We start from the raw sequence: 25818 nt of genomic DNA, 5'->3' as shown, positions 1-25818 counted from the left end.
GTCAGATCAGTTTCGATCTAGTGCAGATCCAATCAATGACTTTGGGGTCATTCATGTTGCAGATCCAAAGACATGGTTATTTCGGAGATTTAAATATAGTTATATGTGTAGACATTTGTACTTTGTCGTTTTATGCCATTAACATGGATGTTGTGAGCCTGTTCACAGATCCACCGTTTTTTTTAGCGAATTTGCATTGTATCGATGTACTCTATCAATTTGAATGAATGGATATCATATATTTTTGTCAAATAAAAAATAAAAGGCATGCATAGTGGGTCATGTAATAAGCATAATTACAAATTTTTCACAAATGAAGTCGTAGGGAGCATTCGGCGTTGTTGAATTCGATAAATCTCTTCTTTAGGTACCAAATCATCATGATGTGACGCTCATCCTTCAAGAGAACAAAATTCAACGGATCGAACGCTTTGAGTTCCATAAAAAAAGAATAAACCCTAACATTGGTAGGAGCATTCAGTGATGTTGAATTTGAAAATCCGCCCCTTCATGTACCCGGTAATCAAGATGGGACGCTCATCCTTCAAGGAAACAAAATTCAACAGATAAAACGCTTAGAGTTCATTCTGGCACATGACCTAGTTGATAATGAGATTAACCTGGAAGGAACGTTGATTCCAATGTAGGGAGCATTCGATGATTTTGAATTCCATAAACCGCCCCTTCAGGTACTCGGTTATCATGATGACCGTGTACCTAAAGGGGAAATTTATGGAATTCAACAACGTTTAATGCTTCTACCAATTTGAGGGGTTGATTTGACGGTTTATTTTTTTTTAAGGAACTCAAAGTGTTCCGTGCGTTCAATTTTGTTCCCTTTAAGGATGGGTGTCCCATCATGATGACCAGATACCTGAAGGACGGTTTATCGAAATAAACATCTTTGAATGCTCCCTACGTCGGAGGAATGTTCCTTTTAGGTTAATCTCATTACCAACTATGTTCGATGCTATAACAAACTTGAAGCATTTGGTCCGTTGAATTTTGTTTGTTTGAAAGATGGACGTCTCATCATGATGAACGGGTACCTAAAGGGATCACCTGATGCTCCTACCAATTTGAGGGGCTGATTTGATGGTTTATTCTTTTTTAAGGAACTCGAAGTGTTCAATGTATTGCTAGTTTGATATATTCTTTCATTTTTTGTCGAAAGACACTTATATTCATATTCAAAACATTTTTATTCATCTTGTTCATAAAACAAAACCACGAATATGATGAATATTCAAACGTTTTATGGAAAAGATCGACAGTTTGATCTTGCAAGCAACATTTTAAAACTAGTACATTATTGTTTACCAAAAACACCCATAAACATAAACTTAAAGACTAACACGATATTTTTGTCAAACCTAAAAGACCCGAACATGTATTTTGCCTATAAAAAAAGTTTATTATGTCTAGCGCCGCACATTTTGCTAGGGTTGAAATCGAGTGAAATGAGTAACATTATATTTTGTCGGGTTAAAAACGACTATTAAAGGATCCTTGTAAACTTAGCTCAATTGATAGAGACATTGCATAATATATGCAGCGTCCGAATACAAACCTCAAACATCCCACTTGGTCCACGTTTAAAATGTGTCGACTTCAACCATTAAACTATTTGATAAAAAAAAAGACAGAAATGAGCAACACTCACACGTCACAGTCTAAACTCCGACGTGAAAAAGTCATAAGAGAGGAAGTCATCAAAGAAAAAACCAAAGGGCTTTTCCGTAAACTCGTAACTAGCATCCAAAGCGTTATTGCAATCTTTCTCTCTAACGCAATTTTCTCTTTCTCTCCCACGCACGCACGCACACAACAACACATACAAAACAACCTTCTTCATCTTCTTCTTCTTCATTATTCCCTGCGCGATTAGATCGCACAATTTTTGGAACCCTAATCTACCACATTTTCTCTCACACCTTCATCTAAATCTCACAAATCACTCTAATCGAATCAAATCAACGTCGATCACTCTAATCACATCGTTTAATACTTATTATTATTCCTAATCATTCGTTGTTATCGATGGAAATGATCGGTAACCATTCTTCTAACCATTCCCCCGATAATCTCCAATCACGTCGTCTTCCGCCGTGGAATCAAGTAGTTCGCGGCGAATCGGAGTCTATCGCCGCCGTTCCCGCCGTTTCTTTATCGGAGGAATCTTTTCCGATTGTAACTGCTCCGGTGGATGATTCTACCTCTGCTGAAGTGATCTCCGATAACGCAGATAACGGAGGTGAGCGCAATGGTGGTACTGGTAAGAGACCTGCTTGGAATCGGTCTTCCGGCAATGGCGGTGTTTCGGAGGTTCAGCCGGTGATGGATGCACACTCGTGGCCTGCTTTATCTGATTCTGCTCGAGGTTCTACGAAATCGGAGTCGTCGAAGGGTTTGTTAGATGGATCTTCTGTTTCTCCATGGCAGGTTTGTTTCTGTTGCGATTCACTATAGTATTTATGTTAATACGATTTATAATACATACGATTTCAATGATTTGTACAGTTTACTATAGTTTGTTAGAGATGATTATGTTTGTAGTGTTGTTGAGTTGGTTTTTCATGTGTTTTTAATGTTTTTTTTTTTATGAAATTGAATTCATTGATGGTATCATGCATAATAATGATTGTAGTGAATTTCAGTAGGTTAGGATCAGTATGTATTGCATGTTATGTTAAACTAAATCAACAGTGGATACGCCTTTACCTTATGCATAATACTGTTACGAACCACTGACATGGACACGTCGACACTAGTAAAAATTTGAAAAAAGGAATTATTTGAATGTAATCACATGATATGTTGGCTATGAAGCACGGACACAAACACACTGACATGGACACGGACACCAGATACGGTGACACCGATAAATTTTTGAGGAAATGACATAATTCAATCTAATCACAAAAGTGTCGGTGTTGTGTCACCAGGACACGCCTTCAATCAGAAGTGTCCGTGCAACAGATTGTGTCGGTGGTATAGAGTTTTAGGGTCACTTTTCGTATTCTTCTCACTGTACAATTTGGAAAATGCAAGTACCTTTTTGGTCTGAAGTTATGGAAAATACACACAGGGAGCTGTAGTATTGATGTAGGAATAATATTGAATCAAATTGCTGTGTCTTTGTGACCAGATGGATTGTGAAATGCTGTCATTTTTCACTTTGTTATATTTGATTTTGCTGTGCACTTTTCTTTATTTTTATTTTTTGTTTGTATGCACATCGATATTGCTATTGTTTTAAGTGTCAATTATAGGGTATGGAAAGCACACCTTCTTCCTCTATGCAAAGACAAGTCGGAGATAATGTAAATGTAAACAATATGGCACCAACTCGCCAGAAATCAATCAAACACAACAGTTCAAATGCATCTTCTAATGGGGGCCACACACAGCAGTCTGCACCCCAAGTTTCGATAGCTGCAACGGGATCTCACACCTCTTCTTCCAGAGACCATACACAGTCTCCCAGAGACCATACACAGTCTCCCAGAGACCACGCACAGTCTCCCAGAGACCACACCCAGAGAAGTGGATTTGTGCCAAGTGATCATCCACAGCAGCGTAATTCATTCAGACATCGTAATGGTGGTCCTCATCAGCGTGGAGATGGTTCTCACCACCATCATAACTATGGGAACAGGCGTGATCAAGACTGGAATAGTCGTCGAAATTACAATGGTAGAGACATGCATGTGCCACCAAGAGTTTCTCCAAGAATTATAAGGCCATCTCTGCCTCCTAATTCTGCACCATTCATTCATCCACCACCATTGCGGCCTTTTGGTGGCCACATGGGATTCCATGGTATGTTGTATTAATGTCAAGATGATTTCTTTCAGGATATGAATATTCTCTGATGACTGTATTTGTTTTCAGAACTAGCTGCTCCAGTGGTATTATTTGCAGGTCCACCTCCACCGATAGATTCACTAAGAGGTGTTCCCTTTGTTCCTCCAATGCCTCTTTATTATGCAGGGCCAGACCCTCAGTTGCATAGCAAGATAGTCAATCAGATTGACTATTATTTTAGGTACTGCTTTTACTTTGGTCTGTTAATTTTTTTAAATTGCCTTTTTTGTTGGTTAAGAAAGTTGATTGCAGACAATTATACAACTTTTCTATTGCAGTAATGAAAATTTAGTCAAAGATATATTCTTGCGGAAGAATATGGATGCCCAGGGCTGGGTTCCAATAACGCTAATTGCTGGCTTCAAAAAAGTAAGTAATTTGGATGTATACAATTGCTTTTATGTGTGTGAGAGAGAGAGAGAGAGAGAGAGAGAGAGAGAGAGAGAGAGTGAGGTGAAAATGCTTATATTTTTGTTTTTATAGCTGACTTCATAACACACAATTATGCACTTTTTACTTTTACATTAATAGTTAAACTACTGCTGAAGTAGAAGGATTGAACTATATATAAGCATCTTCTACCTTTTAATGGAAGCCACATGTTTACAAATTTTGGCGCTTCTTGGAAAGGATCAGGTCATGACTGATTGATTGATTGCACATGCAATGTTTTTATATTGATAAATATTGTGTTATAATTTGTTTTGCTTGTTCTATGACAATCCAGCACGACAATGGTGTAGCATGTGTTGTCTCCCCATGGCTGCATAGTTTACTCTTTTTTTTTATCCTAGTTTTGCTTTCTATATTATATGCAGTTCTATTTGAGGAGTCTGGGCTCAAGTTGTGTTTAGTTATGTTGTGTATCACTAAATTAGACTAGGAAAACAACTTTTTATTTATTTTTTAATACAAGAAGTTGTTTTAGTGTCTCTAGGAAAAGTTTATAGCTTTTTTTCAGGAAATTCTTTTAAGGCAAAGATAGGTCCTGAAATTTTTCAAAAGTTGCACAACTCTTGCATTAAAATGATATTTTTTCTGTAATCCATATCTTGTTTGGACTTTGAACATCAGTAGATGAAAACGTGAAACATGCCTGCTGGGTATTATATGTTACAATGGATATTGTTTGGTTGTGTTGACTTCTGCAATAGGTGCCTTTTGTCAGGCTCCCTTGACTGGAAAAACATGAGTTTGATAGTTAAATACAACAAACCATACATGAATGTATGCACAATGAACCGTCAGAAGAATAAAAAGCTTGCAAGAAGATTTAAAGTTTGATCCTTTTAATTATAATTATTTGTTCTCTTGGATTTGTAATTATGTTACTTTTACCATATTAAGCATCACTGCTGTCATTATTATTATTGGTTTTGGTACTATCATCTCATAAAAGCTAAAGCAGACCATTTAATGGATACAATCATTGTTGTGTTTTTGATTTCTTGGTTACAGACCAAGAGTGCACCATGAAAATCTTTATGATTTGTTATCAATGTTGATTGATGCATTTTTGGTTTAGATGTAATTGCCTTAAAGCATAACCTGGAAATTGTATGCTCTGGTGTATACATAAGTTTATCACCTGAACTATATACCATCATAATTATGTCCGAAACTGGCGAGATGGAACTGGATATGTAAATGTAAGCAGACCATTTAATGGATACAATCATTGTTGTGTTTTTGATTTCTTGGTTACAGACCAAGAGTGCACCATGAAAATCCTTATGATTTGTTATCAATTTTGATTGATGCATTTTTCGTTTAGATGTAATTGCCTTAAAGCATAACCTGGAAATTGTATGCTCTGGTGTATACACAAGTTTATCACCTGAACTATATACCATCATAATTATGTCCGAAACTGGCGAGATGGAACTGGATATGTAAATGTGTGTTACTGTATGTAATACCTGTTTCAAGTTTTGGTTTGTAGTTTGTACTTATAGTGGTTGACTATTTTGTAGCTGACTTCATATATCATTTAGACTTTGTACCGTTTTGTTTTCTAAACCCATCTAAATTGTCTTAGAAATTCTTCTATTTGGATGTGAGTTGTAGCATTATATTATATTTTAATTAATGAAAATATTTCCGTCTGCCAGGTCATGGATTTGACTGACAATATTCAGCTTATAATAGATGCAATTCGTACTTCATCTGTTGTTGAAGTGCAGGTATTTTTTTGAATCTTGCATTGGAAATTTTAGTTTATAATTTGATTTGAATAGATACACAAATTTAGTTGGAAGATCAAATAAAGTGATAATTCTCATTTTTACTTGTTCTATCAATTTATTGAAACTCTTGTTTTCAATTTCATTCTCATTCTCATTTTTCTTAATCTTGCATTGGAGATTTGTGTTTATAATTTGATTTGATATTGCATCGGAATATCAATTTGTTGAACCTGCTGTTTTGATTTTCTTTCTTTATTTATACTATAGGGAGACAAAATAAGGAGGCAAAATGATTGGGAGAAATGGATCATGCCTTCTCCTGTTCAGTTTCCTAATGTTACAAGTCCTGAAGTGTTAAATCAGGACATGCTAGCAGAGAAAATGCGCAATATTGCTCTGGAGACAACTATCTATGATGGTGCAGGAGGACCAGTTGTTCTACCAGATAATTCAGAGCATACACCTGCATTTGGGGATTTGAGCTCTCCATTGCAGCTCTCAACTAGCGAAATTACTGGTGAAGTTGACATTCATGGCTCAGATTTCTCTACTTCAAGGAGAAATTAGAGCTGCAAACGTGCTTAGGCACTTTGGTTTTTTTTTTGGGAGCCCATAAGAGTTAAGGAGGACACTGGCAGGTATCTTGAAATTATCTCAGTCTTTGCATGTGGCACAATGAGATAAATTCTCGTGAGACATTTAGGATAACATGATTGTTGAATAGGAAGAAAATTCCGATTACAAAACAGAAAAAATGACTAAATGCGAAGATCAACCCCCTCCCTCTAAAAATGAAAACAAAGAAGGCATTTTATTTTTGGTTGTTGTGGACCTAGTGATGCGACTATTGTGATAACTTGTTTTTGTGGGATATATATGTATGTTCTTAGCCTTAGAGGACGGTTTTGCTTGCTTGAATATGCGGAGGAATTTTGGCTGTTTTGTTTCCCGACTGCCCCTCAGCTGCTTTTTAAAATCTGGGGTCAGCTTCCCACCGGTTTCAAGAGCTTTTTATTAGTTAATGGGCGTTGTATGTTGAATGAATCTGATGATAGCTACCTGCTGCTTCTGAGGGAGGAAATATGGCTTTCTTGTGGCTGAGCTTGTCCTAGGACCACATCAAAGATGCTTGCTTGATGTCCCTTGCTATATTCCGTCCTTTTCTTGTCTGGAATGACATTGATATTTATAATATTTTTCAGTTTTCATGTCTGTTTAAACTCAAATTCCGACGCCATAAAAAATTTATTGTTTTTTTTTTTTTTTGTCAAAATTTAAGACCCGAAAAAATTGTGCATGCTGGAGATTAATTTTCTATCTAGACCTGAAGAAGTTGCATGGATCATTGATATTTTATCCCTCTCTCTCTCTCTGTCTCTCACACGGTATTAATTCAATTTTTATTTTACTTGGTTTGATGATATGAGTATGTAATTTTTTTTAACTTTCGTATCTATTATTAATTTCATATTATCCTCAAAAAAAACTTATCACGGTCTCTACTCTCAACTGCCCAGTAGAGAGCATGTTTAACGGTGTCTCTACTCTTTTGCCACGAAGTTGCTAATGACAAGAGTGTCTTCATTGGCTTCTCAACCTTAGCCATTAAGTGAATAACAAGTGGGATAGCCAACACAGATCGTTGCTTCAGCTACTTAGTTTATTCGAAGAGAGAATAGGAAACAGGTGCTGGAGAGGTCACAAAGTGCAGCCGGCGGTAATGTGGTACTTGCAAGACGGCATTTGATGGCGGTGATACAGTTGTTTCATGGTGGCGGTGGTTTGGCTTTGCATGGGCTGCAGCGGTCACTCCTGTTTCCTCTATATTGAACTTCTTCTCTCGCACACTCTGGCCTCGTTGTTGCCAATTTTTTTTTATTTGTTTTGTTTTTTAGGAATGTTGGATTTTTTAATGGAGATATGGTGGTGAGGTTTGGGGACGCAAGATTTGCGTAGGGGACCACGGTTTTTATCAAGAGTCGAGGAAGGTATGAAATTCAAGATTTGGATGATGCTCTCAATGAATGAGTGTTATTGAGATTGTGTCCTTAAACATTTCAATTTACTAAAGTAGCTGATGTTTTAAAGGTAATATTTTAAGATAGTAAAAAATGATGGTAATAATTGTACGCCAAATAAATAGATTATCCCTAAAAAAAAAGACAAATAAATAGATTAACATTTACTTTGTAATCTTTAAAAAAAAAATACTTTGTAATTTATTTTGATGGACTGAAAATTTGTTTTTTTTTTATAAAAAATTTTAATGATAAAATATGGAGAAAAATGAGCTTTTTATTCATATAAAGAAGTTAAAACCAACCCTATTGTACTCCAATCCTTTTACCGATTAACATCTTAGAATATTTTACAAAACCCTTATCGCTTAGTTTTCGACTTTTCGGAAATATATTAGCTGATGAATTAGTAGTTGTTGTTCTTGTTTCGTTAGTACCTTTAGTAGTTCCTATACCTGTTATGTTTCTGGGATTATTTACAAGCGGTATTCAAGCTCTTATTTTTGCTACCTTAGCTGCGGCTTATATAGGTGAATCCATGGAAGGCCATCATTGATTAGTTATCAAAATAGTCTTTTTTTGACCAATCTGTATTTAACAGATTTTTGTTTTCCAAGATATATATATATATATACTCACTCCGTCCTAAAATGTAAGGAAAAAACTTATTTTTTTGTTCCTAAATGAGCGGTAATTTTTTTTTCCTAAAGTTATAAACCAAATGAGATATTATTTTAAAAATAATAAAGGTTGACTAAAAAAATTGCGTCAAACCAAATGACATTCGAAAACTAAAATTTTAACATGATAAAAAATTAAACAAATGACATCTAAAACTAACAAAACAGTTCATCGTAATGTTGTGACTTCTAGGGGAAGCCTCAACTGAGTTGGATAATCACATTTGGGTAAAAGTACCCATAAAAGTGAAACTAACACCACATCCTCATCCAAAATTTTAAGGCATAAGTTATTTGTGTCCTCTCACTTATATTTATTTTGACCACCTACTCTTGCATCCAATATGAAACTTTAACTCACATACGACAAATTAACTTCTCTCTCCTAAATGTGAGACTTTCTACATCTGTAATTTGGTGACATAACCAAATAAAGTAATATTGAGGTACAAAATGGTAGAAAAGGTTGGTTGATGGGGGTTTCATGAAGAGATGGTTATATTCATTTGTTTCATGAGTATAGAGAAAATGAACCAGAAAAAGAAATAAATAAAAAAAGGAATTTTAACATGAGAGAAATGATAAGGGAAAAAAATGAGTGTGTGCTTTTACCATGAGAGTATATGGAATAATGTGAGTTGCTGGTAATTTTGTGGGATTGTTGAAGAATTAGGAGTTTTGGGGTAATTATTTTACGACAAATTAGACTCAATTAAAGAATTGCAACATCGATTTAAATTTTTTAATAAGTATGTTTTTGTCAACTCAGTAGAACACATATGCATTTTTCCATTGTTAGATTCTACAAAGATCCAAAGTGAAGGAATTTGAAATAAGGGAGGTTGAATAAAAAAAAATAGCATGGAAGCGAATGACGTTCAATAATCAAAATTTAGGATAATTTTTTTAAATAAATGAGATATAAAAGCTAACAAAACAATCCATCATAACTTTGGGACTTCCAAGGGATCTTACACTGAGTTTTATCACCATATTAGACTAAGAGATACCATACAAGTGAGATTGATATCACATATTCACACAAAACCTTAAGCCAGTAGTATGTATATGAGTCATCTCACTTATATGTTATTCAAAATCTACTCTTCTATCCACTATATAATTTTAACTCACACTTGACACATTAACATCTCTTATTCAATTTTGCAACTCTTTTTATCCATAATTACGTGACATAGTCAAATAATATCAAACGAAGACACCATATGTTTAAAAAAGTTGGTTAGTGATGGTTTCATTGAAGAAGGTTTATGTTTCTTTCTCATATGAGAAGAGAGAAAGGAAATTAGAAGTAAGAAAAAAGATACGAAAAAAATATTTGAACATGAGAGAAGATAATGGGAAAAAAACTAATCATTGTGTGTTTTGTTTTGGAAGGTATAGAAAACAGTGTGAGTTGTATGATAAATCTATGAGTTTACTCAAGGAGTTGGAGATTCTTTGGACAACTATTTTACCAAAAAATTAGATTCAATTAAAAAAACACCACATATTTTTAAATATCTAATAAGCATATATTTATCAACCCAACATAACACATTGACCATTTTTCATTATCATTTGCCACACACGGCCAAAAGTAAATAAATTTGAAATAATTGAGGTTGAATGAAAAATTCACAAGAAAGAGAATGACATTCAAAAATAAAATTTTAAGATTGAAAAGTTAAAGACTTAATTGCAGATTTAGTCCAATATTCTCAGCAACTCATGAATTGGTCCGTTCATTTTAAAATCACTCAGCTTCACTGCTAGGAAATGCAAAATTAGTGACGGAAAAAATAAAATCCCTCGTAAATTCCTTGGTCGCAAAATTTAGTAACATAATTTAGAGAGAGATTTCATGTTATCCCTCACTAATTTTTGTTTTTTTAGTAGTCTTTTGGTCCCTTTATGCCATTTTTAGACTAGAAAACAATGATGTGATATATTTTAGATGACCTTGCATTTAGTCTGATGATGTAGAATGATCAATACCCATGTAATTACATGAAAACTCTTTTAAAGTTTTAATTTAAATATGACATATCACCATTTTTAAGTTCAAAAATCTGTAAGAGGCACCAAGGGCGTGTAATTTTGAAATGGAAGGACAATTTCCGTGAGTGAGTGAAAATAGAAGAACCAAAACTGTAATTAAGCTAAAATTAAACAAATGACATCCAAAAACTAAAAAAATAGTTCATCATATTGTCGTGAGTTTCGGGGCATCCTACATTGAGTTTGATCATCACGTTAGATTATAAGAAACCAAACAAGTGATTAGACACGACATCTTCACCCTAAAGCTTAAAGTAGTCGGTATATGTTGTTCAACATCTACTTCAATTTAATATTAAAATTAAATAAATGACATCCAAAAATTAACAAAACAGTTCATCATAATGTTCAGAGTTCAGTAACAAAAAAAAAAGTCTAGAGTTCTGATGGAGACTACAATGAGTTGAATCTTCACATTATGTTAAGGTTAATCATACAATTGACAACACATCATCATCCAAAATCTTAGTGTATTAGGTATATCGATCATCTCACTTGTATGTTTCTTAACATTTACTTTTGCATCCAGGGACAAATATAGACATTGGATACATGTGAGGCTAAGATAGTCTATCAATGTATTAAAATTTTAAATTGTCTCTGATTGTACACTTTATTAGTCAAAATAGTCCCTAACATTCAAATACTTCATTGATATTGTCATATTAGTCCTTCAATATACTTATTTATTGTCACTTCAGGGACTATTATAACTAACAAAGTACAAAATCATGGATTATTTTAGAAGTGTAATACACTGTGAGATTATTATGACTATTTAATACATATTCAGGGACCAAAATAACTATTACCATTTATATAATATATATATAAAAAAAATAGGGAAGGGCATGTGGGGCTAAAGCCCCACATAGCCCTAACATAGATCCGCCCCTGATTTCATACAAAGTGAAATTTTTACTAACACTTGACACAATATTTGTGTTCCACCACCAAGAACTTCTCCCCCGCAATGTTAAACATAAATAACATACCATCGTTGGACTTTCTGGAGGAGCCATCACCGGTCGATCGACACATTTGAGAAGGAACAACCACACAAGCGAGAATGATACTGCATCTTCATCCAAAAAATTTATGCTTAAGTATTAGTTTTTTTTTCTTCTTCCGCTTATTAGTTAATAAACCTCTGTTGTTTTATACCATGTTTGAATTTAACTGACACTAAATACATCATAATATTGTCTTCTTCAACTATGACGAAATTCTAATCCGTGCTTGGCACGAGTGTCCATACTAGTATTAACTCATAAGCGATAATATTGAAAAAACAATAATCAATTTTTTTGTCAAAAAATAAATAAATATCTTTTTATGAAAGAGATATAGATAAATAAAAATGATGTATTTAATCTATATTATTATAATTTAAATACATCAATTTTTTTGAAGAAAAAATACATTAATTTTTATTGACTCACATGTCTAATATAAAATGACCAAGTGAGTATTAATTTAAACTTTAAAATAATAAATAAAAGTAAAATCTTCAACTAAAAAACAATTGCGGGGTTGATTGAAAAAATCAATTGAATTTCATTATTTGGATTTTGGGGAACAAATTAAGTAAGTTCGAATGCCTGCCAAATTGCCAATCACAAAGACCAACTGTTAGCATGGAATTGGTTGGTACTTGGTAGAACTGGAACTTTACAAATCTCTTTTTTGGAAACCAAACGAAATAGTATATCGTGCTTTGGACAAGTGTTGTTGTTTCAACCTTATAGAGACAAAAAAAACATGGGTCCTTTTGGTTTCCTCTTCACCCTGCTTGCTTAATTTGCTTTCCAACTAGTAGTCCTATGTTTATGATCAAAAATACACATGATTTGAGTTGTCCAGATAATATAACATCCAACGGTTACTGACCATTATACCTTTTCAGACCAATGAATTATATCAATGTCTTTCGTAGGTGACAGAACACCCACTTTATTATTTATAGATTTATAGATAGGACAAAACACCCTTTAAAATAAGATAAAATAATTTCATATAACAATGGTCTTTTTCTGATTTATATTCTTTCTGAACACCTACGCTACACTCTCAACCTAGCTTGATGAGTCTCAATCAATCAATCCATAGTTTAGCAAGCATTATTATTTATTGAAACTTGAAACTCCTATTCTTCTTCTTTCTCTAATTTTGAACTAATAGTACTATACTCATCTTTAATAAATATGGTAAAACCCAAACTTCATAGAAATGGAAATAAAATTGTTACACGATGTGTTTTCATTTTGTATGTACCTAGTAAGGAAATAAAACGATAGAGGAGTTTTTAAAGGAATTTGTGTCTTCGCTTCATTTGGAAGTGATTGTTGAAAATGGTAATAAGCTGGAGAAGAAGTAAAGCTAGGAAAAAGTTAGTAGAGGGTGATGTAAGAATAGTTATAGAGATACTTTTATGGGAAAATGAGGCAAGAAAAAATGACTGGTTAAAGGAAAAGTCGGTGTGACCTTCCATGCAAAAGAAGAAAGGAGTTTTTTTATGTCCAACACTGTGTGTGTGATGTGGAGGAGGTCATTGGACAGAGCAAGACTCGACAGCTGTCATTTTAATTAAAGCAAACTAAGCTTGATGACTAGGACACATTTTAATTAATCTTTTTGACGGCATCAAAGTTAATTTAGTGAAATCTAATATGTTAATTATAATTTTAATTATGATTTTTTTTTTATAAGTTTATAACAAATTAACAATCAACACCCTTCACAAAGATCTCAAAAATTTCACCAAGACTCAAGAATGTGAAAATATTTTGTTAATCGGTCAAGTGGAAGTGTGGACCTGAAAGAAAATTCGTGATTTTTAAAAGTAAAGGAAAGAACTTAAGAACAAAATTTAGAACATGTACAAGGCTGAATTTTTGCAAAGATAATGATTTTCTATAATGGTGTAGTGGCTAAATAAACTCATCACATAAAATAGATATTTGTAAATATGTCATAGAAACTGATTACCCAAGATAGCAGAAATCAAAGTGTGATTTAAATTGATGCATATAACAAAAATATTTACACAACTTACTACTCCCTCCGTCCCTAATTATAGGGCCCTTTTGAAAAAATAACGGGAATTAAGATAGTGGATATTTGTATTAAATATGTTTGTAATTAGTATTGTTTTTACAATTTTATCCTTTAAGAGAGAGATGATTTATGTTTTCAATATGTTATTTATTGTTGATTGAAGAAAAAGATGTATAATTAATAGGGGCATGTATGTAAAGAAATAATTAATGTAGATGGAAATAGCAAAGGAGTCTTATAAAAAGGGACAATTTTTTTTTTTCAAAAGGGTCTTATAATTAGGGACGGAGGGAGTATTTAACAATTCAATTTTAGTATCAATATGTATTTATCATTAAAATGTTGTGAATTCAATGAAAATCACACGAATAAAATATTTGATCTGTGGAGCAATTAATAATCAAGCAACCAAATAAAGTGTATTGAAGTTATAAACACAAGCAAAAGTAGAAAATAACGATAGAAAAGAAGAGAGAGAACACAAAAGAATTGGTTTATCCAGTTCGGTCCAAAACAGACCTAATTTGGAGGAGAGAGCAGCCATCCGATCCACTATAATGATGAGTAATTTTACAAAAGAGATATCAATGGGTTACAAGAATAAGTCTTCCGCCTAATTCTACCCAAAGCTCCAATCTCTTCCCGTGACCAAGAAACTCAATCTTAATAGTGTTTTCCAAGGTGAATCAACTTCAACCCTAGTGTTTGTTGCCAAGAGCAACTCTATACAAACCCTACTTTTGTGTTGCCTCCCAAACCCTTGTTTTCAGCTCCCTCTAGCACAAGGTTTACATCTGATACAAGGTATGTATTTATAGTAAAAACATCTCTCATAAATTGGAACAAAATCAGACCCATAAAAATATGTTTTATTTTTATTGTTCTGCGCAAAATCGTACTCCGATTTTTTACAAATGAAAAGTGTCAATTCTGCTCCAAAAATCGTACTCCAATTTTAACAGCTTTCATACTTCAATTTTGAGTCACTTTTACAACAAAAAATCTCAGCATTAAATGATATTATATTAATTCATATTATATGAAAATTACACATGAATGATATACAACATGAACATTTCTTTCTTTAAGAAAATAATGAACAATTGTTTATAAATTTCACCTAACAAGTTGTATTTGTAGGTTTGAATTAAGTCAAACATAAATTCTTATATGTTGTCAAAATATCTAAATTTCATAAAACCGCATGTAATCAATCATTTCTATTTGTCCACTCGGATCACAATTCAAATGTTTGAACGTGAGAAAAATGTTTCTAAAATCCTACATAGGCATAATATGAACACATTATTTTAAATAAAGGGTCAGAAAAAAAAATTCTCATTATACAAATCAATTTTATATTTATACCATTTTATCAATTTTTTTTATCCATATAAGCCAAATTTAAATTCGAATATTTATTTTCTTTATCTAGTGTCTAGTGATGTGATATATACGGTGAAAGTGTATAGAACTATTAACCACACAGGTGCCCTCCTGTGCGTTCTGCAAACCTTTGAACATCCTTTTGGGAACGAGTTTGGTTTCCAAAAACTACAACAGGGTCGACAGTGTTTTCCTTAACAGGGGTGAGTGAATGAACAATCGGTACCAGAAACGTGGCTAATAATGGGTTGCTGTTGAGATCAAGTCAAGTATGGACGCTTTGGATTCTCATACTTTCTCTACTTTCCACCATTGTTGTGGCTATCAAATTGACGTTTGTCCTAATGCATTATAAGGGATGTGTACCTCCCCTAATTTATTTGTGGAAAAAACTAGTGAACGCCACAAGGAAATTGTTTAAGAACTCAAAATAAAGCAAACATGGTAAAAATATTTTAGAAGTGTGTAATCAAACTCTTCAAAATATATATAAGAAAAAAATTAATATAACTTTTTTTATTTCCTTGACAAATGGCTCACAATTTTATTTCATCTAATGTAAAAGTCTTATCATATATAATATATTATACATCTTAGAGTATTTTTAAGGGCGAGAGACTTACTCTATAAGTCATGATACAAAATAGACACTTTAATTAAGAAATGATCTATTTAAATGTATAGCTTTAACGAATATCGTCTTCTTGTTAGTGGAACTCACATGATCATGTTTAAATTAAGAAAAGTAGACGAATGATAATACATATATTATTGAGTTGTGCACTGGTTGATCTTGTTGTGAAGCTCTTAGAAGAGTGGCAAATGGCGAAATAAGTTTGAAATGCACCAGCTTCGTGCCTGGCAGTACAAGGAGCGACTAATTGGATTAAACTAACCCTAGATTACTTTAAATGTTATATTGATGTGTTCTTTTCACCAAGTTTAAATAGAGTTCGTATTGATATTTGTTTTGGAGAAGCGGTGGGTCTTCATGCCCTTTTGGAATAGGTGATGACAAATTTTGTCAAGTATACCAAATCATTTTAAGTACTAAGTTATTGTCTCCAAAATTATTGTTGTTTTCTACTATGCAATTTATTAAACTTATAAATTAGAATAGCAAATGGGGGAGAGTTTGCAAGTTTTTTTTTTTTTTTAATCTAAACAACTAATTGCTCATAAATCAAGTTTTTTTCTTCTTCAAGCTTTTCTATAAGAGTAAATTACACTCCCATCCCTCAGAGATGCTTGAATTACACTTCCATCTTCTCTTATGTTAAAATATATATTCCCCTCCCTTAAAAAATATAATTAATAATCCCCTCCCCTATAAGATGTTTGAATTACAACCCCCTCCCTTAATAATTAAATATGGACTACACTTTAATCTATTTTAGCATAAATAAATATTTTCATAACATGTATTAATTCTGAATCACCATTTAAATAAATCCGTTTCTTTATAATCTAAATGTCAATGACAATTAAATTTAAATATTGTGTTATTAATTTTATAATTTAGAGTATAAAATTCATTTTTGAATAACCACACTTAATCGACTTTAGTACTTTTTCACATATTTTAATTTTATTTTGGGTTATTTCATATTTTATAATAGAGTTTAAAACTATATGTTAATGAAATTGTGAATAAGAATAGAGAAATATATATATTCAAATTTTGATTATATTAAAATAAACTCGCAATGCTATTTTTCTTTGAAGTGTGGTAGATTATTTTTTTGTTAGATTATTAGAAATAAAAACAAATATTGAGGGACTAAAGCGTAAATTTTAACTTAAGAGGGGAAAGAAATGTAATTCAAGCTTCTCTCAAGGGAGGAGAGTGAAATATTTTCTAATATGTTTTGAATAAGAGGGGAGGGAAGTGTATATTTTAACATAAGAGGGGAGGGGAGTGTAATTCAAGCATCTTTGGAGGGGGGGAGTGTAATTTACTCTTTCTATAATCATTTGAGTACCAAGTTTTTTTTAAGGAAGAGTACCACATTATGTTGTTTGTCGTCTTGGTGCAACCTTGTATGATTTTTCTATTTTGTTCAAATTAGGTTCGATCCATAACATATTCACCACATGTTTGTCTTGAGGCACATGCAATAAATGCGCATTCAACCCTGTTTTCGCATATGCTTAAAAATCAAGCTTCTACTTAGACGAATTAAGTTTTCTGCGATTTTGGAAAAATGTGAAAAACACTTAGTGCAATCAGACAAACACTAATCAATAATTTGAGAGTCAATGTTATATATCTAAACATGTACAGTTTTCACTTTGATTTTGTCACGTTTGCATATATTTTGCTTTTATGCTATTAACCTTAGCGTTGTAAGTTTGCTTACAATTTTAGAACGTTAATCTGTGTTGTTTTTATTGAATAATTTTTTTTTTTAAGAAAAGTAATTTGGAAGTTATTTAAATATGATATTGAATCATTGAAACTGTAGCTGTAAGCATCTCGTACATACTGATCATGCAAGGAAGAATTGATGAGTAACAGTACTCTAGACTCCACTCTCCAGAGTTCAGTCCTTGACACCTTTCTCACTCACTCACTCTCTCTATCTCTCTCCCAATCTCTTTTCAAATCCCACTTTTTATGTCCTAACACATTGCCCTATCTCACCAAATGCATCTCGTCATCATTAACATCTAGTGAACAAAAACGGGAAGTGCCTCACAAATCAAACCCTCAATAGTGTAGTGTGTCCTTTTCCTTGTCCTTGTGTCTCAAAAAAGAAGTTAAATATCACCATCACAAATTTCATTTTCTCTTTGTAGAAACAAATTAACCATGGAAGAAGTTTGGAAAGACATAAACCTGTCTTCATTGAATGACCAAAACACACGACCCATGATAATGAGTACTCGTAATTCCACTTTTGGTGGTGGTGTTATCCTTCAAGACTTTCTCACTCGACCCCTTACTTTAGACCCAACAAAAAGCTTAGATTATTCTTCTAATAATTCATCTTCTTCTGTTGCTTCAGATCAAAATAACAATAATGCCTCATTTTATTGCCCTATCTCTACGACCCCACCACCTCTTGTCACTGCTCTTAGTTTGAACTCTCGTCCTGATTTTCTCTATGACCCTCTTATCAGACACAACAAGCATAATAATTCTCAGTTACTACTTCAACAGCAACAACATAACATTGGTGTATCGAATGTTTCTCCTTGTTTCGTAAATGCTTCACCGTGTGATCAGAATGTGGGTGTTCCTGCATCTAGTTCTTTCACTTGTTTTGGAAAGAGATTTGGTGAAGCACCTGATATTAGCCCCGGTGAAAGGAGAAATAAGAGGATGATCAAGAATCGGGAATCTGCTGCACGGTCACGAGCTAGAAAACAGGAAAAGATTACTTCTTTCCTTTTCTCTAAATTTAGTGTATGTTTGGTTGCATGATAATTTTGACAAAATCGCTAGTGACTTATCGTGATTATGCCAATCTAACCAATAACCTAAACATAAACTTAATACTACTCACCTGTGATGGTGGGTGGGAATTGAGATTCTAAATAACGGTCGTAATTGTATTAAAATTTGAATTTTTATTTGAATATTGTGGTGAAAGGTGGTCAAATAAAAGAACATGTTGCAAATGTTGGTGATTGATTTAGGTGGGGGCATTATTGTTTTTTTGTGGGGCATTGGTGTTTATAATAACCCACTTGGGTTGGTTTGGGTGTTGGTTTGCGATTTTGGAGTATTCATTTTAAGGTCTCGAGTGTAATTTTCTACCGTATTAATTTTAGTGGGTTAGTTTGAATTTTTAAAAAATGTATAACACCCAAAATATATATATTTTTTTTTTGGAATAATGGATTCATTTACTTTTTGTTGTGGTTATTTCAGGCTTACACCAATGAACTAGAGCAGAAAGTTCAATTATTGCAGGAAGAGAATGCAAGACTTAGAAGACAGCAACAAGAGGTAAATTGTCCCATTTCATTCTCTTTTAACCAAATACATTTTTTTTTCTTTCTAGTTATTAACATATTTTCATTTTTTATATTTTTAGTAACTACACATTATATTATGCTTTCAATAGTAGTAGTAGGATTGATTTTAGGGTTTTTCTTTTGTGTCAATGTGAATGCAGTTATGGGAAGCAGAAAGTGGTGGTCAGCAAAAGAAAAAGAGTAGCTTATATCGAACATCATCCTTTTGAGAACAAAACATGTAATATCTAACTAATTATGAACTAAACTAATTAATAATGTTACCCTTGGATTTGGATGTAAGTGTATTATGACTGAATTTGGTTGTGAAATATTAGTTAAGATATTTTCTTTTATAGTAGAAGATAATGGTTATGTTTTGAGGAATACACAAACAAAGGACAGGGGAATGTATGAAAGATGAATGTGCTTTTGCCATTACTAGAAGCAGGGGCCTCAATGGGGAAACTTATTTTGATGGGTCTTTTTTGGTATTATTATCGTCCTAGTTTGTTTTGACGTTTTGCAACTTTTATTTTTGTTTGACAAAATTATCTTCATGTGGAAAGTGAAGAGAGGAAAGGATTAAAAGCGTGACCAAAAAGCATATACTAGTGTACATAGCCAGAACCTAACATTATCAGTTTAGCAGGAGGGTTTTTGCAACCAAAGACACGACGTTTTGTTTTATCTCTCTAGCCATGACAATGACTCAATGAGTAGTACTCAACCACAACCAATAGGAGAGGTCCTTTTACTATATATATTGTATTTTTTCATCACTAATCTTGAGTTATTTGGACTTGTTATGGGGTAATCTTGAGTCATTAGTGGAAGATCTTTTTTCTTTCATCCTAAGTTGAATCTTTTTAAAAAAATTGTTTTAGTGTTAACCCTCTGATTTTTAGAGAAAGCGAGTTAAAACAATTTGGAGTTTGGTCGAGAGATAAATATAAGTGACATTGGACACTCCATTTTAGCGGTTGCTATAAGTGCATTGTTAATGAAACAAGTCTACGATTGTATGGGGTATTGGTGTTGTGTTTAGAGATAAAGATGGTGTGGTCATTGCTACCAATTTTTTTCATTACCATATTCATTGGTAGCAAAAGGCATATGTTTTTTCTGAAATCTTATAGCGGAATAAGATGTTTTTGATGTTGTCCTACCATTGAACGCTCATAAACAATGTCTCACCTATGTTAAATCTATCACTGATGGTTGTACTAATTTTAATGTCTTTTTTTTTTAGATTAATTTTTTTGCAAGAGGCTTGAGGTCAAAGGCTACGATACATGACCTGTTTTTTTTTTTTTTTTTTTTTTTTTTTTGCTTTGAAAAATGGATGTCAACCATTGGATTTACTTTGAAGCTTTTGAATGGCTGAGATTTGCAATAAGTGACCGACTAGGATTGTATTTTTTTAACATATATATTGATTTATAAAAATACAATTGCTTTTGGATTCAAATTTAAGAAATGGTGTTTTTGTCATTGTTGGAAAAATTGGAAAAATTCACAGCAAGCTCGTTCCATGTTTATTCCCTCCAAGTGAAAACTCAAGGGTAGAATGGATATGATAAAAATAACAAATTTTCTCTAACTTGCCACAATTTCCTCTCACAAACACGAAAGAAGCTGAAGCAAAAATATTTTCAGATATGTGTAACTATACTGTCTATTGCAATACCACTTGCTTTGACTGCCGGTTCACTTTTTATGATTGGATAAGGAAGAGCAAACATTGTAGGCAAGGAAGAGCAAATAATGGAGTGTGTGGTGTTCTTCAATCCAAACAGTAGAGCAAAAATGACTGTAATGGTGTTCAAGGAAGAGAGCAACGAAGCAATAAACCAAATCTAGATGAAAAAATAATTTTTATTTAAGATGAAATACCAACATTGCCCTTGCAGTTAATTGAATAACTTAAATAGAATTTAACTTAACCACATGTTATTTTAACAAAAAAAAAAAAAAAACTGTCTTTTTATACGCTCTCCTACGGTATGAGACCTATTCACCTCTCCTACCCTAAATGGCGCCTATGCTCTTTATAGTGTTGAGTGCATATAAATTGATGATACCCTACATTATATTTCTACAATCTTGATCTTTAACTTATTTGCTAGATTTTTTTAATACAATTATCTTAAACGTAAAAGAAAAGCTCAAGAAGTTAATTTATGGAGTATTACCAACTTTTCTTTGTCTCACTTGTTTTTATTTATTTATTACGTTAGGTTTTCTATATATGCACGTGTTTGTTTAGTCATTAATGATAAACAAAAATGGCAGTATCATCAATAAAAATTAGTGGTCCATTTCAAAAAAGAAAATCTGAACATATCCATTTCATTAATTCTCGTTCAAAGTCATAAATTTTATATCTGACTTCTACGTAATATAAACTAGTATGGACACTCATACGAAGTACTGGCTAGATTTTCGTTATATTTAATGAAAATATATTGTGATGTATCAAGTGTTTAGTCAAGTTCAACATTAAATAAAGGAGTATGTCTTAAAATTTTGATTGAAGATGTGGTACTCCCTCCATTTCTAAATATAAGAAAAATTGACTTTTTAGGTTCATTCATTTAATGATGTATGTGGTTCATAATATAGACCGCATACATTAAATGAATGAACCTAAAATGTAAATTTTGTTTATATTTAAAAATGGAGGGAGTATCATTTTTACTTGGTTGGTTGCCCTTTCTCCAATCTATCGATTCACACCAGTGTTAGCTCCTCCAACTGTGGTATCATATCACGATTAAAGGTTGCGGGGGAGCAAGAGTGGTCCTTAGTGGTAGACTACATGCACGAAGAGTCTCACACTTAATGGAGACATATTAATGTGTCAAGTGTTAGTTAAAATTTCACAATGAATTCAAGAGTAGATGTTGAGCAACATATAAGTGAGCTGACCCTTATACATAATGCCTTAGGACTTTGGATGACGATGTGATATCAATCTCAATTGTGTTGCTGCTTTTAGTCTAGTGTGAAGATACAATTCAGTGTATGCCCCCATGGAAGTCTTCAGTGTATGCCCCATGGAAGTCCTAACATTATGATGATTTGTTTTGTTAATTATTAGGTGTCATTTGATTAATTGTTATCTTAAATTCCAAATTTTGGATGTCATTCTTTTTCATGCAATTTTTTTAGTCTACCTCTATTATTTCAAATTCCTCCACTTTTGATCTTTGGTGGGATATGATAATGACAAAATGTAGGTGTGTTCTATTCAATTGACAAAATACATGTTTATTAGACATTTTAAATTACCATGCCTTTTTTTAATGAGTTTATGGTTTTGGTAGCATAATTACCTAGTAATCTCCAACTCTTTCAACAAATTCATAAAATTACCAAAACCTCACTATTTATCTCAATTTGTTAATTAAGTTATTCGCTTCCATTTGATTTAATTAATATAGCCATCTGACATATATATCACTATAGCGTTTTTAGTGTTTACAAGCTCAATTTCATTCACTAATGTTTTTAGAAGTTTTTCCTCGTACTCTCCTCTATTTCCTATTTTATAGTCTAAACAAAATTATTCATATTACTTTGCAAATCCAGAAAACCCTTTGTTGTCTTAGTTCAATGAGATCCCATCTTTAAATGGTTCTTGTATATTCATTTCCTTGAATGACAAAACAGCCATCTAATATATATTTATAAAACTTGCGATCTTTCACAAGAATTCCATTGTCGTCCAGCGGTTAGGATATCTGGCTTTCACCCAGGAGACCCGGGTTCGATTCCCGGCAATGGAAATTTTTTAACCATTATCACAGTCGAATTATTTGGTGCTGTGTTTTTTTAACCTTCCAATTCCAAAAGCTAATATCAAGAAATTTATCTATGGAATTCAAAAAATTTGCATTTCATTTCAGAAACAACATTTTGAAACAAAAAATGGAGAGTTCTTAGTAAAAAAAATGATTAGCATAAAGATGATATACACATTGACATTAGCACTACTTGCTTAAGATGATTCGTATGCCTTGCAGCAACAAAATTACAAAAGAAACAGAAAGTCTCTGCTTGTAGTAAAAGAAGAAAAATTCACTGGTGAATCTCTTTAGATCATTACATTTACATACCAGCTATATGGAAAGAAGAAAACCATATTAGCATCTCTTCACTGAACATTTCAGCACGATGATGAGACTTTTCTTCAACTCCCATTGAAAAACGACACAATGGACATGTTTTATGATGACCCTTTAGCCAACTATCTACACAAACCTTGTGAAATTCGTGTGAACAAGGAAGCACACGAATTTCATCTTTGTTGTTTAACATTGACAAGCATACACAACACAAACCAACATCATTTGTTGTTGATGAAGATTCTGATGATTGTTGATTGGTCTTGTTTGGGACAATTGAGGTGGCAACAATGTAAGGTAAAATTGCATCATTGTTTGTTTGGGTTTCTGCTAGGCCAATTAAATTGAAGATAAGTGATACAAAGCCTTGGAGTGTCATCTTAATTTTTGAAGGGTAAGCATCTCTATTAGATCCTTATTAAGAAATTGAGTGTTAACTAATGGGTCTTATTGTCACAATTATAGGTAGTGTTTAGTCATATAGCTTGGTTTGAAAGGGTGGTTAGATGTAAGGTTTCTGCGACAGTTTCTAGGGTCCAAACATGATGTGGTTATACCAACATAAGAGTGTTACTCTTGACCTATATATATAAACTACTGGATGCCTAACTTGTCTATAGTATATGTACTCGTGCTAGATTATATTTTTTCATCTTTTTTTTTTTTTTTTTTTACTTTCCTAATTATGTTAATATATTCTTGTCATTATCTTGGCATCTTCATATGAGACATAAAAATATGTTGATAGATATGGGACACTATTAAAATTTTCAATTATCAACATAACACAAATGATAGATGTTTTGGTATTTGAACTATGTAGTTGGAGATTTACTTGTATGAGAAAGCATTTAGGATTAATCCCTGAAGATTTGTACGAGAATAACTTCTTTTACCAAATTTTGGTCATCAGTTAAGTTTTAATTGATGACTATTTGCAATGGAGATACACAACTGAATGAATGCAAATGTGTGGATTCTACTATGGTGCTTTAAACATTGTTGGGTAAATCACAAGCAAACTCTTTATTTGACAATGACTGACCTTCTTAAAGGCTTTAGGCTTTGGATTAATAGGATATAGATTGCAAGGACAAAACTGTTTAACACCGACATCGAATCAAAATCCATTGTTTTGACACATCACCCCACTCTTGAAAGAATGGTTAGAAATTAATAGTGTAACATGGACACGCGATAATCTCTGATTAGATGATAATGTAAAAATATTTTATACTGGCAGTGCATCAATTAAACTCTTTAGCTTTTATCTAAAAGAAATGAAATAAAAGTTATATATTTAAATAAAATTCTTTAAAAGTTGGTGCTACAGCTGCTCCATTTTTACGCAACAAGGCAAAGGTGATATATGCCAATTCGTGATTCAACAGAAAACTTGATTGCTCTTGAAATGTGCAGAGCATCATAAGATCATATGGTATAATGAATTTAGATATATAGTACACTACACGCAAAATAAATTTGCAGATAGATTTCATTTGACAATCATGTGAATCTAAAGATATATGTGAATCATTTTCCTCTTTCACACTTAAGCTGATTTCAAACTAAGTTATTGGTAGGTCGTTTGTGTAAAACGTAGAAAGGAAGTGAAGATGTCAAGTAACGAGTCAAGTTGTCAATATCAGATTTATTGGTCAAATTACTTCTATGTAGTGTTTTTCTTTTGCCATACAAACAAAAAATATGTCACAATTATGCACGCTTTAATTACCAGCTTGGACAAAACAGATCTCTTGGCTGTGTGGTTTGTAAATGCATAGCACCTTAAAAATCACTCAACCTCAATACCAAGTAAAACTTGTTATGGCCGGAAAACAAGGAGGTTGTGGGTGTTATTATGGTCAAACTTTCAAGTGTGCAACGCTGCTATTTCTATCGTGATCTCCTCGTGATACTACTTATCGCTATGTTAAGCATTTTCCTTATAATAAAACTAGCTCAAATTGGAATATCTTAAAAATATGACGGAATTTGATGTTAAAAAGAAAAAACAGAAAACAAATAGAAAGGTGTAAGCAGGAAAAGACAAGTCAAGCCACCAGACCTCATTTGAGGCATACCATTACTTTCAACTTCAAATGTATTGTCTCAGTTAAGTAAGCACCTGAATCTTCTTCCAGTGTAGCAAAAAATATTCATGTACAAAAGTTATACAGCATGTGGTTGTATGCTGTCTTAGTTTAAAAAAAAAAAATGATGCACTGCTGCACTGTGGGAGAGGATCAAGTTCATTAGATCTTAAAGATACAGTTGACATCATTCATGTTTTCATGCCTCAGAAATCACAATGTTATCACCTTTAGCTTGATTCTCAACAGTAACAGAGTTCGATTAACAGAGCTGTTAATATTACATACCAAATCCTTCATACATATATGCAAAGAACCTTATCTTTATCTTCTATAGAAGTATTATGTTTTTTTATGACAATATAGAAGTAATATGT

The 25818-nt window shown here is 32.7% G+C and overlaps 2 protein-coding genes and 1 non-coding gene across 3 annotated transcripts; all 3 read left to right on the top strand.

The window, feature by feature from the left end:
- The first annotated feature begins 1750 nt into the window (after window positions 1-1750).
- LOC11418763 (la-related protein 1C) lies at window positions 1751-7409 on the top strand. The gene is made up of 6 exons (XM_024783279.2): window positions 1751-2442; window positions 3273-3822; window positions 3895-4048; window positions 4146-4236; window positions 5979-6050; window positions 6321-7409. Exons 1-6 carry the CDS (start codon window positions 2041-2043, stop codon window positions 6618-6620), a joined length of 1569 nt encoding a protein of 522 aa, XP_024639047.1. The 5' UTR covers window positions 1751-2040; the 3' UTR covers window positions 6621-7409.
- A 10335-nt stretch (window positions 7410-17744) lies between these two features.
- Window positions 17745-19941, top strand: LOC11424087 (protein FD). The gene is made up of 3 exons (XM_039834606.1): window positions 17745-18628; window positions 19133-19210; window positions 19380-19941. Exons 1-3 carry the CDS (start codon window positions 18068-18070, stop codon window positions 19446-19448), a joined length of 708 nt encoding a protein of 235 aa, XP_039690540.1. The 5' UTR covers window positions 17745-18067; the 3' UTR covers window positions 19449-19941.
- Window positions 19942-22937: 2996 nt separating this feature from the next.
- On the top strand, window positions 22938-23009 carry TRNAE-UUC (transfer RNA glutamic acid (anticodon UUC)). The gene has a single exon. It is a non-coding gene; the product is annotated as a tRNA-Glu (tRNA).
- The last annotated feature ends 2809 nt before the right edge of the window (window positions 23010-25818 follow it).

Source organism: Medicago truncatula, chromosome 5, assembly GCF_003473485.1.
Source record: "Medicago truncatula cultivar Jemalong A17 chromosome 5, MtrunA17r5.0-ANR, whole genome shotgun sequence".
NCBI lineage: Eukaryota > Viridiplantae > Streptophyta > Magnoliopsida > Fabales > Fabaceae > Medicago > Medicago truncatula.
The sequence above is the reverse complement of the archived record's forward strand: the minus strand, read 5'-3'. Positions and strand labels throughout refer to the sequence as shown.

Bases quoted from the DNA above. Each gene is read 5' to 3' on its own strand.
- LOC11418763 (XM_024783279.2), top strand. From the start codon at position 2,041: ATGGAAATGATCGGTAACCATTCTTCTAACCATTCCCCCGATAATCTC. The intron at 3,823-3,894 runs GTATGTTGTATT...ATTTGTTTTCAG, and splicing joins TGGCCACATGGGATTCCATG to AACTAGCTGCTCCAGTGGTA. The intron at 6,051-6,320 runs GTATTTTTTTGA...TTTATACTATAG, and splicing joins CATCTGTTGTTGAAGTGCAG to GGAGACAAAATAAGGAGGCA.
- LOC11424087 (XM_039834606.1), top strand. From the start codon at position 18,068: ATGGAAGAAGTTTGGAAAGACATAAACCTGTCTTCATTGAATGACCAA. The intron at 18,629-19,132 runs GAAAAGATTACT...TGGTTATTTCAG, and splicing joins GGTCACGAGCTAGAAAACAG to GCTTACACCAATGAACTAGA. The intron at 19,211-19,379 runs GTAAATTGTCCC...ATGTGAATGCAG, and splicing joins TTAGAAGACAGCAACAAGAG to TTATGGGAAGCAGAAAGTGG.